Source organism: Lissotriton helveticus, chromosome 10 (assembly GCF_964261635.1).
Source record: "Lissotriton helveticus chromosome 10, aLisHel1.1, whole genome shotgun sequence".
NCBI lineage: Eukaryota > Metazoa > Chordata > Amphibia > Caudata > Salamandridae > Lissotriton > Lissotriton helveticus.
In genome coordinates, this window is record NC_136071.1 from 46,526,513 (window position 1) to 46,542,264 (window position 15,752).

General features: G+C 46.0%; 1 protein-coding gene across 1 annotated transcript in view; it reads left to right on the forward strand.

The window, feature by feature from the left end:
* HDAC6 (histone deacetylase 6) overlaps nucleotides 1-15,752 on the forward strand; it is a 256,606-nt gene that overhangs the window by 225,114 nt on the left and 15,740 nt on the right. The window contains exon 28 of the mRNA XM_078664729.1: nucleotides 14,280-14,408. Within this exon, the coding sequence (XP_078520855.1) occupies nucleotides 14,280-14,408 (129 nt within the window). The remainder of the gene's footprint in view (nucleotides 1-14,279; nucleotides 14,409-15,752) is intronic.

Sequence of the window (15,752 nt, forward strand, 5' to 3'; positions counted from 1 at the left end):
AATCTTCTTATGGAAAAAAGCAGAAATCTTGTTGCACAGTTCCTGTGAATGGACTACAGGATCAGGGAGTTGGAGGGAACATAGTGAATCAGCGATTTTAAACAGTTCCCCCGGAGAAGAAAGAGAGCTGGTCAGATTAGCAAAGTAGTCCTGCTTCTCCTTTACCACTCTCAATTTGTACTCCCGCAGTGCAGACTTGTGGGCCTCTCGGTCCCTAAGATCCCATGATTTCCTCCACTTTCTCTCGGTACACCTACATCCCTGCCTCAAAAGTCTCAACTGGCTGGAGAACCAGGGAGCGGTAGGCTTTCGCCTTGCTACATATCGCAGCGAAGCAGGGGCCAGCCTATCAACAGCACTGACTATGGAGTTCGTTAGATCAGCGGCTGCCTCACCTGCATCCTTACCAGCAAGAGAGTGAGTAGAAGAGACAAAGGGAACAAGAGCTTTGTCCGTAACATTCCTCAAGTTTCTCCTGAGTGTATGAGAGGAAGTCGTCAGATTGGCAAAACTCGGGGCAGGAAGAATAAATTGCAACGGGACGGCAAAATGGTCAGTCCAGACCAGTGGAAGAGGAAGGCCAGTCGATAATCTAGGATCGTTGGAAAACACCCCATCCAATATATGACCAGCCGTATGAGTAGGACTGCTCACATGTTGTTTAAGATCACAAGCTCCAAGTGACTCGACCAGAGATGTAGTGTCTTTTGAATTGGTGTCCTCAAGATGGAAATTTAAGTCGCCCAAGATGGTAAGACACGGCTTACCAAAATAGGGTTCCAGGATTCTCAGTAGGTCCGCAGGGAAGCCCGATCTAAGGCCAGGAGGCCTATATATCAAGATCCCTGTAAAAGATGCCGAAGGGGCACAGGCAATACAGAAATAGAAGGCTTCAAAGCGATCTTGGGGCCCGGATAGAGGCTTAATGCTACATGGGAGAGAGGATCTCACAAGAATAGCAATCCCTCCACCTCTGCGGAGCAATCTATCCTGTCTGTGCAGAGAATAGCCATCAGGAATGGCCATCAGTAAGTCATGGCCAGAGGTGTCAGATGTCCAAGTCTCAGTAATGAACACCCAATCCGGTTGACGAGCATCAACGAAGTCATGAAAAGCCACATTGTGCTTGACCAGTGAGCGCGCATTAATGAGAAAGCCATTTCTTAGAGAGGTGGGTGGACAGGTAGGAAGGGGCAAGAACAGGGCGGATCGTTGGAAACAAAATTAAAAGAGGAGAGACAGGCCCGGCAACATCGGGCATATAAAATCCCTTCTGGTGAAAAACGATGAGCACAAGACAGCAAGCGCGGTTTAAGTGAAAGGAGGTTAACCCTCGAGTATTGTCTGCTAGGATCGGAGGGGGAAAGAGGGGTAGCAGCCGAGTCCAGCCCAGCCTGCAGCCCGTCCTCAGCGCGGACGGGCGCAGACGGGCTGAACTCAGGCGTAACTCCGGCGGAAGTCCGGCGATCCTGCTGCGCGATTACGCTGCGCGTAAGCATGGCTCCAGTTTAAATGGTCGCGCCTCCTAAGTGAGGACTAGACCGCGCTAAGACTCACCCCTCAAGCAATATGGCCGCCGTCGAGACACTGGCGAGGGACCCGCGAAATGCGGTGCTTCCGCTATTATGGTGCAAGTAAGGGTGGCAGCGTGGAGGTAAGCGGGGCCAGGTAATTCTAAAATCAGGGGAAAATAGTGTGCGCTAACAAAGTAATAAACAAGATGCAAAACGGGAAGTTTAAAATCCTCAGGAACTGCCTGTAACAGAGCGCTGCCAGGGAGTGCGCTAAGCAAAAGTGAGAGCGCGCCTAAGATTTGCCTCCAGTTTAAGTGGTCGCGCCTCCTAAGTGAGGACTAGACCGCGCTAAGACTCACCCCTCAAGCAATATGAGCAGGTATGATTAGAAGGTCACATTAAACATGTGGTTATGTTTGCAAGACACCATCATTTTGATTTTTTGTTGGTTTCTGCATCTTCCACATGGGGACGCCTTATATTTGTTTCTTTATGGTCCGGATGCTTAATACCTCATTTAATTCTGGCAAATTAGTGATAGAATGGGAAACTGAGTCTATTGTCCCTTCTATAAAAAAAATTAAAATAAATTTCCTTAGATCTGTTCATTTCTAGCAATTGCCACTTGATCTCACTTTTTCTGTTTTGCAACAAAATCACAAAAAAAGTAGTTAATATCAATTCCCTTCTTATTCCCACATCAGAGATGATTTCGGCCCTATCATGGGCTGAGAGTGCAATAACTGCAGAGAAAAATGAGTTACATAATATTGGATCATGGCAAGATGGCGACTTCATTCTCCTTGATCTCGGCGCCCCCTTTGACTTGGTTTGACATTCTTCTCGATTCTATAAGCTCTCAGGAGCTGAAGTGAGTGGTCGTGCCACAGATTTGTTACTTTCTTTTTCTCACAGGCAATCTTACATAGATTCCACAACTTGAATGATCCCTTGATGTCATTCTGTGAACCCTGGTACGGCGGGGAATAATTCAAGCATGTGATTCCATCAAATCGATGAAACTATAGATATGGGTAAGTTAGCTTTGTCTTCTGCAGCGTTTGGATCTTTCATGGATTCACATACTTGTACTACTCCCTGGTGTCTGGGGTTTCCCAGCCTGACGTCTGTGAATAATTGAAGCATGTGAATCTATGAAGGATACCAATACCACATAACTGTAGTTTCAGGGAAGTAACTTTTTAATGTACATGCCCCATTCAGTTCTTTATCTAAGATGCGTGTGTGTTGAGTCCTGAGGGTTCATCTCAGAGTCTTACCTGGTTCATGTATGTAGCCCCTTTGGCTAAAATAATTAGGGACTTCCAGCTTTATGTGCTTGCAGATGACACACACATCATTTAAGACTTGCTGGGATAGATGGCAATGCATGTGTCAACTCTCCGAAGGCTGTATTAGACTGGATGTTTTCCAACTGTTTAAAGTTAAACTCAAATAAAACTGATGGACTTTTACTACAGGTGTACACCTTCTTGCTGGATCCCAAACTGGTGGTCTGACGTCCTAGGGCAGTACCCTACCCATATTTGGGCTGCCATAAACATCAGGCTGAGACACACTCTTTTTCTCCTAAAATCGAAGAAGTTATGTCTTGCTCTTATGCCACTTTTATATTCTAAAGAAAATTCTCATTTGGAACTGGCTGGATCCTGCTTTGACTACGCCAGTCCTCTTAAGGTTGTGCTTCCAGCATACCTACTTCAATCCAGGGGATGCTAACCTACCTCAACATCTGCTCCCAACTAAGATTTATTGAAGCCAAATGAAATTTTTGCTGGCCTCTGGGCCCCTCCTGGGCGCAAATTACGATACCCTCGATCAGCATTGGATTGGAAGCTGGGACTCTTGACACCCTTGAGTTTCTACAATGGCCTTTACGTGGGGAAAGGAGCCTGTTGAAGGATTTTTGTTATTTGGGTTCTGGTAGTTTTCTATTTTTAACTGGATTATAGGGTACCTCTGCCATATCCATTGAGACTTTGTCCCCATTATAGTTAACTGGAAAAGTCCTGGAGTCCTCTGGGTTCATCTCAGCAAAGCCCAGGAGGATAACCATGTGATCGGTTTATAGAAAATCTCTACTGACTCTGGAAGATGCTGGCACCTCCTGGTTCTCTATGTGTTAGCACCTTCTGTTTTCTATTGTGTACCTCTAACTAAATGTCCTGTTTTCTCTTCAAATTTGTAGCAGCAGTTGACGTTTAGTTTATTAAATGTTAACTACTGTGTCGAGCGGTATCCCATTTGTTTACCCTTAGCAAGTCCCAGAGTGAGCCATGATTGCTCAGCATGGCCTTCCCAGGAGGTAATAACAGTTGGAGTGCAAGAGTATTCTGGCCCTAAGACATCTGTAGTAAACTGCAGTAGCCGCTGACTGTGCTGGAATTTAGAACAAGCCTCACAGGCGGCACGAATGGGGAGGATGCTTCTGTCGGCAGTGAAGAAAGAAAACAATGTTGTATAGGAGTTTATGATCAGCTGGTAGTCAAGACAGTGCTTTTTTCCTTCACGCATGGCCGGTGCAGGACGTAGGAAAATAGCACAGTCTTTTGGTGCCAAAGGCTTCCATTTTGGAACCATTCAACTTCAGCCTGCTCTACCCCATTCACATCTCCACATTTATTGACTTGTTAATTGACACACAGATTTAGCGCTTGCAGCTCATGCAAAGGACTCCATCCAGCTTAAGACTGCCCTCCCTCTTCTTGTGCACTGGATACATCTAGAGACCTTGCTGTACTCTATTCACCTTCCTCCCCACTTGATTCTCCTACACTAACTTATGAACAGTATACGTTACTCCAATATTGGAACTTTCATAGATTTACGTGCTTGAATCATTCCCCGCCGTCAAGATGGGAGCCCCACAGTACCTTATAGTAACAATGCAATGTTAAACATAGACTAGAAAGGCCCTAGGCCCTTCCGTTTTATAACCTGTCCTAGTCCTTTTTAAAAAAGAAACCAAACTTAGGTTTGAACCAATCAGATAGCTTTGCCCTCTAGAACAGTCCTGTAAGAAGCCCCAGTCCCTCAGACTATCTACTGCATGTCATACTAGGGAGACTCAACTGATCTCTGATCAGTTATACCTATTCTGAACTATTCCAAGCCTTCTTATTACTTCAGAGGTATACAGATTTAAGCTTAATACTACTTGTCTGTATTTGTTACTTCAATTATGACATCTTGTCAAAATAAATTATAACATCATCATGTCAGATAAATTATGACATCATCGTGTAAGATAAAGAAAAGAAGAGTCTTTTCAGGGCCTGTTCTACCTGCAATAAGAAAAGGCTTCAATCGAATGATCCTCATCAGCACTTCATATGCTGCCTTTATCCTGCGCATAAGCCAAATAATATAAAGAATGTCCTACCTTTTCTACTAAAACACTAAAAGACTGTTAAGGTCGGCTTCTGATATGGAGAAATAAAACAGGAAGGCTGATGATGACAGTGAGAACTTTTCAACCTCCTCAAGAAGTTTGCATAAGAGGGAGAGATCATCTCGTTATCAGTGTAGGAAAGTAGGATCTGCTTTCATGGTCACCCCCACTTTTTGCTGGTGTCATTATGTTTTGCAGACTAGTCTGACTGGGATCCTGCTCATCGGGACCCCAGTCTCTGTGCTTCTTCCCTAAAGTGGACATGGTGAGTTCTTGGGTATCCCCCAGATTGGCTACTGATGTATCCTTATAAGTCCTTAGTATAAGGTACTCAGGTACCCATTGCATAGGTACACCAGAGGTCCCCCATGGGCTGAAAAACGTATTATGCTAACCATGGGTGACAACAAAAATTGTGACTACAGGCCTGCCATTGAAGCCTATGTAAGCTGGTGCTAGCACCACTTACAACATATATAAGTTTCCTTAAATCTAAGGTCAATGCACTTAAAACCTACGTCACCCCTAAGGCAGGCCTTTCAATCCTGAAGGCAGGGTGCTCTGTTCTAAGTCTGAGGGTGCCCCTGCATGAGCAGGACACCCCTACAACCTACGGAGCCCATTCTACAGGGTTGTAAGTGCACCAGCCATTACGAGAAATAGAGTAGCCATGCGCCATTACCCGATGGCTATCTCTAAACTGGCTGTAACAAACCCTGTCATGTTTGGCATCAAGCATGTTGGAATCATACAATCATACACCATAAACCGTGTTGGAGGTATGATTCCATGTTATGTTATGTTACGTTATTCATTATTTATAAAGTGCGCAGCTACTCGATAGAGTGTCCCGGCGCTCAGCAGAACATGCGTAGAACCGTTACAGGGCAGACTCTCTAGGTGGGTTAATCATGGAATAGTCACAAAAAAAGGAGGTACCATACTGCAAGATAGGGACAGGGTAAGTACAGTACAACAACCAAGGGTGTCCCTGCTGAAAGGCACAGCTCTATCAAGATTGTGTCAAGAACCACATTGGAAATAAACCCATCAACAGTATAAAAAAGAATACAAAAAGGATAATATAAAAAATTATTATTATAAGGTACGTCAGTTAAACACAAAAATCAAATGAAAAATCAAATGTCATTAAAATGTATTCCATTCATTATCACAATCAAAAGTTAAAAACAATTTTTACACATAAAAAAATTTCATCATAACATTTTAGAAAACAAGGTTGACGCAGCGTTTCGGTGAGTAGACAGATGTTCACCTTCTTCTGGACAGTTTTTTCTAATGTAAGGAAGGCTGTTTTTCTTCCTTATCAATAAGTATTTAAAAAAAGAGGCAAGGGATCTTGATGATGTCCCAAACTTTAAAACCGCTAGGTCAATGCCCAAAGGATGTAAGTAGTGTTCGTTGGAGCCACCGTCTAGTTTTATTAAAACATAAACTCTTTTTCTGTAGAAATGCATTTTAACCATTAAAAATGGCCTGTCGCGGATCCTGGTCAAGCCAAGGAATGAGTTGTGACTGGATACAGACCCAAGTTACAAGTGACCCCAATGTGGGTTTCCACACTGAAAATGATTTGTCATTTGGCCAATTCTAAAATCACATGACAGGCCTGATAAATAAAATATGGCCTCCCTGCGTCCAACGAAAAGCACTTCTGGAAGTGTTTTTAACTTTTGATTGTAATAATGAATGGAATACATTTTAATGACATTTGATTTTTCATTAGATTTTTGTGTTTAACTGACGTACCTTATAATAATATTTTTTGTATTATCCTTTTTATATTATTCTTGATATTGTTGATGGGTTTATTTCCAATGTGGTTCTTGACACAATCTTGGTAGAGCTGTGCCTTTCAGTAGGGACACCCTTGGTTTTTTAACTTAATCATGGAATAACCATGTTTTAAGTTGTTTCCTAAAGAGCCAAAAATTAGTTGATTGTCTGAGTGTGATAGGTAACCCGTTCCAAAGGTGCGCCACCTGTACTTGAAAGGAACGGCTGCCTTTGCGAGAGCGGGCAAATTTGGGCACCGTCATCAGATGTTGTTGTGACGATGTCAAGTTTGTACCAGGAATATAGAAGCACACACCTTTCCTAATGTAATGGGCTCCTGTACCATGAAGCGCTTTAAAGGCCAACACAAGGGCCTTAAAATGAATTCTGCTGCGAATGGGAAGCCAGTGTAAGTTCTTAAGATAGGGAGAAATCCGTACTCTAGGACCCAACATAAGAATGGCTCTGGCTGCCACATTTTGGATGACCTGGAGTTTGTCCAGAAGACAATCTGTGAGGCCCAAGTATAGGACATTTACATAGTCCAATCTTGAAGTGATGAGGGCTTGGACCACAGTCCTTCTGTGGGAGAGCGATAGGAGAGGAAGAAATCTCTGGAGCATTTTCAGGATGTCGTAGCAGGTACCTGCTACCGATTGGACTTGGGTTTTCATGTCAAGAGAGTCATCCATCTTTACCCCTAGATTTGTCACTACTCCTGCAGATGTCTAAGGGGGTAACATATCGCTTGGCCACCATCGCCTCCATGCATCATGAATGAATGAGCCAAAAAGAATCACTTCGGATTTCTCAGGGTTGCATTGTAGCTGGTTAAGTCTGAACCAAGCAAAAACCTCGCCTAAGCATTTGTTAAGCATCTCGCCATCAAACTCCTTGCCCTTTTTACAGGTAAACAGCTGAGTATCGTCAGCATAGGATATGATTGTTGCACCACAGGCTTCTGCCAGAGGGGCGAGGTGAGCCAGATACCGATTAAACAGCAGCAGGCTTTGGATGGACCCCTGAGGGACTCCGACTTTCATGAGAGGCATGCAGGCCGAATAAGGGGGGGGACCAAACCTCCTGGCTTCTATCCTCCAAAAAGGAGGAGAACCATTCTAACACTGTGCCACCAAGGCCACACTCCCCTAATCTCTGTAAGATTTGGACGTGGGCACGGTGTCGAAAGCTGCGGACAAATCTAACAAAATCAGAACCGCTCTCCCACCTGTATCGGGGGTCTCTTTGATGGATTCTGAGATCTTGAGTAAAGCCGTCTCCGTTCTAAAATTTGCACGGAAACCGGATTGACTCATATGGAGAAGGTTGTTGGTTTCGGTGAACTCGGTGATCACAGAGTTCACATATTTTTCTATAGATTCGGCAAAGAAAGACAGGAGGGAAATGGGTCTGTAGTTAGATGTTATTGTGGGATCCGCAGTCGGCTTTTTTAACAAAGGAATGATTTTGGCCCTCTTCCTAATGGAGGGAACTGTCCACTGCTCAATGACAGATTCAAAACCGCATTGGCCTCTGGATTAATAATCTCCGCCATAGCAGCTAGTATTTTTGCAGGGCATGGTTCAGAAGGGGATCCTGATTTAAAGTTTTTCATTATCTTCAGAGAGTGCTCTAGAGTAATGGGAGGGAACTGAAGGATGGCAGAGTTGCATACCGGGAAGGGGATACGAGATATAGAGAGAGAGTCGGCCAGCGTCACATCCATGCAGTGCAAAGCTCCTCCGGGAGTCACTCAGTAATCCAGGTACCGATCTTCTAGACCCAGACAGCACGCTATGGCTGCTGCCAACCAGAGACACGACTCTCCCTCCTGCTGCTGAGCCGAGCTCGAGCATCGGAAGGCAAGACAATAGGTTTCCTGTCACAGGGAGGTGTGACCACCTCCCAGACAGGACTTAGTGTATTGGGACAGGTTGGTAGCACTTGGCACCACCAGTAGACTGCTTTGCACATTTGATGCCCTCCTTGCGTACTCCAGTTGGAGCCAGTGGCGCGAAACTGGACAAAGGACATGGGAGTTTCCTCCCCACTGTCGAGCCCCTCCTGTGGGAGGATTCCCTGAATCATCCCAAACCTTTTCTTAGGGTACTTAAGTGCTTACCTGTGGGGATTTCCTTGGATTCATTGTGGGAGAAGATTCAGATCTGAAACCACTTCATTTTCAACAGTCTGCGCACTTTGGACTTCGCTTTGGGAACCGAGACTGCAACTGTTATGTTATGTTAAAAGATTTTGTAAAGCGTGCATACACTGGGCTGGTTTCATGGCGCTACTCTGAGAGATGCCTGACCCTAGGGAGGTACTCATAACCTTGTCTGAATAGCCAGGTCTTGAGGAGCCTCTTGAAGCTTAGGAGGTTGTTGCATGATCGAATTTCAGGGGGGGTCTGGGGGGGGGGAGACGGGGAGAGAGTTCCACAGTCTGGGAGCTAGAACGGCAAACCTGGCACCACCCAGGCACTTTAGTTTTAAGTCAGGGGTTGACAAAAGGTGCTTATGGGCCGAGTGCAAGTTGCGCGTGGGTATTTGCCTATGACTAAGGCTGTTCAGGAATTTCGGGCTCCTTCCATTCAGGGATTTGTAGATGACACAGCATACCTTGAATGCGCAATGCTGTGAGATGGGGAGCCAGTGCAGCTTCCTCATCAAGGGGGTGACATGATGTTGCCTAGGCTGTTGAAAAATCAGTCTTGCTGCTTGGTTCTGAACCAGTTGCAAGCGTTTGATTAGATAGAGTGGGATGCCAAAATATAGCAAGTTGCCGTAGTCAACATGGGAGATAACCATGGCAAGCACCACCTGGATCAAAGCATCCTGGGTGAGATATCTTCTAATCTTTTTTATTTTCCTCAGCTGGAAGAAACATGTGGATATCACTGACCCAATATGGGACTTCATGGTGAGGTCGTGATTTGTTACCCCAAGGACTTTGGCCGAGGCAGATGGGGAGGGAGGGAGGTTGGCCCAGCTCCTTTGGCCAAAAGTGTGAGCCACATGGGTTGTGAGTGCCCCCGGTTAGAACTAACTCTGTTTTATCCGGGTTAAGTTTTAGGTGATTACTATTCATCCACCTGCTAATAAATAGCATACTTGACTGAAAATGGCTGACCGAGTCGGGGGAATTGCTGATGGAGAGTATTAGCTGGAAGTCATCAGCATAATTGAAGGTGCAAACTTCCTTCTGTCTCAGTGCCCGGATCAGTGGGAGGAGGTATAGGTTAAACAGAAGGGGGGAAAATGAGGAGCCCTGTGGGACGCCACATGTGGTCCTCATTTTGGGTGCTGTGTACTGGGCAATGCGAACCGACTGGGAGCGATTTCCCAAAAAGGAACAGAACCAGCCCAGGGCAGACCCCTGGATCCCTGCGTCTCCTACACGGTAGACCAGTATACCGTGGTCAACCGTGTCTAAGGCCGCGGAGAGATCAAGAAGGACAAGGGCCTGCGGGGAGCCCTTATCGGCGTCCCTGCAAAAAGTGTCTAATACTGTTAGTATTACAGCCTCAGTGGAATGTGCAGGGCGAAACCCTGCTTGATGAGGCTCGAGATATCCAGACTCTTCTAAGAATCCGGAGAGGCATCTAGTGGTGTAAGCTTCCAAGACTTTGGCCATGTATGGGAGACGAGAGATTGAATGATAATTTGTCAAGATTTGAAGGTCTCCTCCTGGTTTGTTCGGGAGGGGAAAACTCCTTCTACTCCTGGTCTTGTCATCCTGCCAGTCTTCTACGTCATCAGTGCCTGTGCTCTATACAGGTTCTTCTTCAGGCCTGTGGGCATCACAGACACCCAAAGGAATCTCCCTTGAAGTGAAGGAGTCACTTCCCTGCATCTGCAGGCACCACAACAAAGCTGACCAGTCTGCTGTTACTGAGCTCCTACAGACTCTGAAAAGTTCAGCAACACAGGTGGTGGTTCTACAACTCCCTCAAGGCCTGCACTGTCTTCACAGCAAGTTTGAAGGCAGTATCCCTCATCAAAACCGCTGGAGCACTACCCCTGTGCACAGTGTCGACTTGCCGTTGCCAAGGTTTGTTGGCTCTTCACTAGAGATCTTTGGACACCAAGAAGCTCCAGCCTCAAGCAATTCCTGTATCCAAGATCTTCTCCCGCACTACATCTCTGCACCGTTGGCCTTCATCATTTGGTGAGCTGCTAGAGGACCTCTTGCAACTCCTGTGCCTCCGGCGCATGGGTCCTCTTGAGGGTCTTCTTTGGCTCCAGTGGGCTCCCATGTTGCTCGGTGCCTGCTCTGACTTACCTGCTCGTGGTGAGTCACTTGGACCTTGCGGGTCCCAACACTGCACCCTTTTCAACTACTATGTTGTTGGCCATTGCCAAGGCTTGTTGGTGCCCCTCACGAACACTAACCACCTGGCTCTTGACATCCGACGTGGGACAGCTCGTGAATGGCTTCTATTCTTCCACAGTGTTGCCTGGTCCACACAGCTGCAACTTCAGGGGCACCGTCAACTCACCTGCAGCTCCGACGTTCGTGGGCATTCGTCTTCCGTGCCTCCTGCTTACTCCTGAGTGGCATAGACCTGTCCCCTCTGCTTGCAGGTATCTTTCATTTTGGATTCACCTTTGGGTTCCACCGGACTCTTTCACCTTCTTCGCCATCGACATCTTCACTGAAGTCCTCCCTTGTGGTCTACAGCGTTTTTCGACTCAATTCTCACACCTATGCACCTGGCTTACCTGGTGTAGGTTTGCTGGTTCCTGGGGTATCCACGTGTAAGTTGACTCCCCAACCTTCCATCTTCCACTGGGTTTCTTCTGGATCCGCTGGGAAGGGTCCTTCTTCTTTAAAACTGCAACCGCTACTTACCCATTGACTTGTATTGAGTCCGCGGTCTTGTTCCCATAACTGCACAGGCTCAGTAGGGTTCCTGGGTACTTACCTTGGATGGTTCCGTGGGTCCCCGACTCTTCTATGTCTTCTTGGTCCAGTCTAGACTTAGGTCGTGATTCGCATTTCACTATTTTAGTATGTGGTTTGGTCTCCCCCTGGAGAACACTGTGTATTTGTGCTACTTAAGTGTTCTGTTATCAAAGTATGGTCTGTATTGTGGTTATATCTCCGGATAGGAGATAACTGCAATGTGTTAGTGGGTGTTTTGACCCAAAAAAACATTTTTTTTTTATAATTACACTGTGTGGTTCTTTTTCACTTAACCTACACCATAAAATTAGTTACTGGTAAAACAAGCTTCTCTACACTCCTTCTGGACTAAGCTTGAAGGCTCCTCTCCACAGCAACTAAGAAGAGAGCTTTCTAAGGTTGTCTTAGACCATTAAAATCACCATAAGGGTTGTCTGGATTAGTGCTGGGTGCTAAACTTACATAAGTAAGCACAAAATACTAAGCCAGACTCCTACACTCTGTCTTCTATGGAGAAGCCTAAAAAAGCGTCAAAAATACCAATCATGGGTCTTACAGAGAACACAGTCCTCCCAAATCTCCTCAGGAAGTTGAGGTTTCTTCCAGGCAAAAGGAGTAAAAGGAACCTTCTGTCTCATCAGACATGCCTGTAAAGGCTAGTTCTGAACCACCTACAGCCTAAGGCCTCTCACTCCTTCAAGAAACTGTCATCTATACCATCTACTGAACAGACATCGATGAGCATCTCTCTGTCGACGAAAATCTCATAGTAAATGACCAAGACATTCACAGCAGCATCTACGACAGCTGCAACAAGCACCATTTCCACACTGTCTACTACCTCATCTTTTTCGACAAGGACATCCTCGTCGATGGCTCATACACCTAAACCGTTAATGCTGAAGATTACTCTAACCTTGTCATCGACGACAGTGGAGACGGCTCCTCTGTTGATGACTTCCCCGTCTACGACAATGTTTCTCCCATAGACGGAAGACTTCTATCTTGAAGCTGTTGCTTCCATCCTCATCAGCATCCCCGTTGATGATGGAAAAGTACAAGAACAAAAAATAAGGCATTTAACTCCTGCACATACCTTTCCAAGCAAGGTGTCACCATTGCTATCAGCCCACCTGTTAGATGAAGAAGATTCAGAAGAGGAAGGGCCCTGCGTGGTTGCACGCAAACTGTCCAAGCTGGATTTCAAGTGCCAGGATGCCAGATAAGATGAGGGTGTCTATGAGGAGCAAGGATATTACTCCCCTCAAGACCAATACTCCCAACAATACCAAGACGAACAGGTGTGTCTGCCTTCTTCATTAGTTACAGGCTTGCAGTTCATGCTTACAGATTACAGAAAGAGTTTTCCACCAACTTCATCTACTTCTGTACAAGCTTCCTCACCTACCAAATCTCCATCTGGGCAGCCATGTACTCCACAGCATAGACCACTATTACTGCCTACATCAATTAAACATACTCCACAAACAGCTTTCCTCCAGGACTCAACAACTTCCAATGACGGCAGAGGAAAAGGGGATCTCTGATACTCCCACACAGAATGGGATGATTATTTCCTACACCATCATCTCCATCGTCAACTCCAGTGAATTCCCCACCTGAAGACATTGGGGGACTTCATAATCTGCTAGAGAGAGCAGCAAAAAGGTTTATTTGCCCATGCTCACTACGCAGACGGACTGCTTTCTTTGTTTTCAAGGAGCCCTCTTGGAAGAGTGGGGGTGCTATGCCCATTGTGAGCTTCATATGGGATGAGAGTTTTAAAGTAACCAACCGCGAGAGACTCATGCACCGGAAGTCGACGTCAAAAGACACCACTGTACCCAAGCCCCACAGCCCAAGGAGAAGTGGACCACAGGTGTCCCTGAGAATCTCAAGGGTCGAGCCCCCTGTGGGTTCCCCCTGGCTTCCCCCGTCTAAGCTTGCAGCCTCTTTACCAACTGACTTTGCTCGCATTAAAGTGAACAGGACACCCGACGCCATGACACACCTCTGCACCCGGACGCCCCAGTGACTCCCGAGGTGACCTGTTGGTGTGGCCTTGTACCTTGCCCTATACTCTCCAGAAGAGCAGTCCTGTGTGTCGTTGTCAAGTGCCCGAATGCAATACATGTTTTCCTCCATAGGATAACATTGCCGATCCAGAAAATGCAATGCGTCTATTTTGAAAACAAAACTTGATCATTCGAAAAGTACTTACCAGATTCTGATGACCTTGGGATCTAAATTTATATAATAGTACGTGTTTTGTTTATAAATTGTTGTCAGATTTCTTTAATGAGTGTGGTCTCTCTTACTGCGTGCGTGCGTGTGTGCGCGTGTGTGTGTGTAAAAAATAAATGCTTAGCACCATTCTCTGATATGCCCAACTGCTCGCCCGCACTACCATAAAAGAGAGCATTTGGAGTGTCTTGTGTACCTCTGACCCAGATTCCTACACCTGCTTTATGCAACGAGTTGCCCTATAGCAATATGCCACTAAATGAAACTTAGTAGGAGAGGCCAATGTTGCTCAGTGAATGCCCCCTGCCAACCCCCTTTGTTTGGAGTAGCTCTTTTGGGAGTTTAGGTTTTGTGGATCAGATCTGTTCATCTCCCTTTGTAATTCTTCTTTGTCTTCTCCTTCCCAGGTGTACTGCGGGCGGTACATTAATGAGCACATGCTGATGCATGGCTTGGACTCTGGTCATATGGTGGTGCTGAGTTACGCTGACCTGTCTGTGTGGTGCTACAGCTGTGAGTCCTACATTCACAATGAGGTATGTGTCAGTCTACTTTTTCCTTATACTTTTTTTACTCTCATATCTCTTTGTTCAATTTCTCCTAAACATATTATTAGTATCATGTGTGGCTGTATATATACATAATTAGCATACTCCTGCCGTTTAGTGTGGGCTTGAATGCTTGCTAGTTGTTTTTCTTCAAAGGAGTTTCTCCAGTTACCAGATGTGGTGTGTTACCTCTTGGTGTACATTGCGCATGGAAACCAACCCCGTATTAGATTGTTTTTTCCACCATTAAGTTTAGATTTGCACTAAGGGGGCTCTGAGTTCATTGTGTTCCGAGCATGTTTTATCAGCCCCATCTGGTTTCTCTTCAATATCGTCGCTTTTGATTTGATCAAAACCCAGTTCTTTCATCTCCCATCCTGTTAATACTTTTCTAAGCGCCATTGTATGCCTGCAACGTCCCCAGGCGTCGAGGGCCTTGCAGCCTTCGGGCCGAGAGTCATCGCCGTCCTTCATTTTCAGACAATGCTCTGTATGTGATGGAACAGACATCTTTCCAGAATTATCCTCACTGCAATTAGAAATATCAGTTGGCGGTCCTCCACAAGGTGTGCAAATTGTGCCTGTCCACCAATCACCACAATATATCTTGTGTAGTATGCCTCGCCTTCAGAACCAATAAAAACCTCCAGTATCGAAAGGAATGGCACTGCTCATATCGGGCATTGTACCAGCAGAGCTTCTCAGAGGCATCTTCGGGGAAGAAGATGCCCTCAGCCGCTAAGAGCAGGAAGACGCTGGCGTGTCTCATCTTCTGGCCACGCAGCGGACACCTAGTCCAAAAACAGTGCCTTTGAGTGAGTCTGACCATGAGAAGATGAAGGACATTGAACTGGGGCAAGATTGTGAGTATTCCTTCAGACCCTGTGGCCCATTCCACCATGCGAGAGTCCCTAACTGACGGAGAGCACCGCTCCTGAAGGAGTCGACGCTGAGCCATGACCACGGATGCAAGGAAAAGGCAAGCCAAGCGCTCCACCACCTTAGGGCTCCAGTGGCATTGGCAAAAAGGTTTGGAGCCAAGTAGGCCTCCACCCAAGGGTGTCAATCTACATCAGTCATCAATCTTGAGTCGCTCCAAGGGCAGTGAGCACCATGGGTCTCACCCTAAGCAATCATCAAATACTCCATCTGCTCTCCGATATGATGACACAATCCTCAAGAAACTTCAACAAAAACTCAATGGCAGGAGGATGTGTCTGTTCATCCACCCTGTTATGGTCAAAATCTCAGCAAAACCACCTTCATTGGTGTCTCTGGAAGTTCGTTGAAAGAAGAGACTGGCCTTCAAAGGGGAAACTTTCTCACTGACTC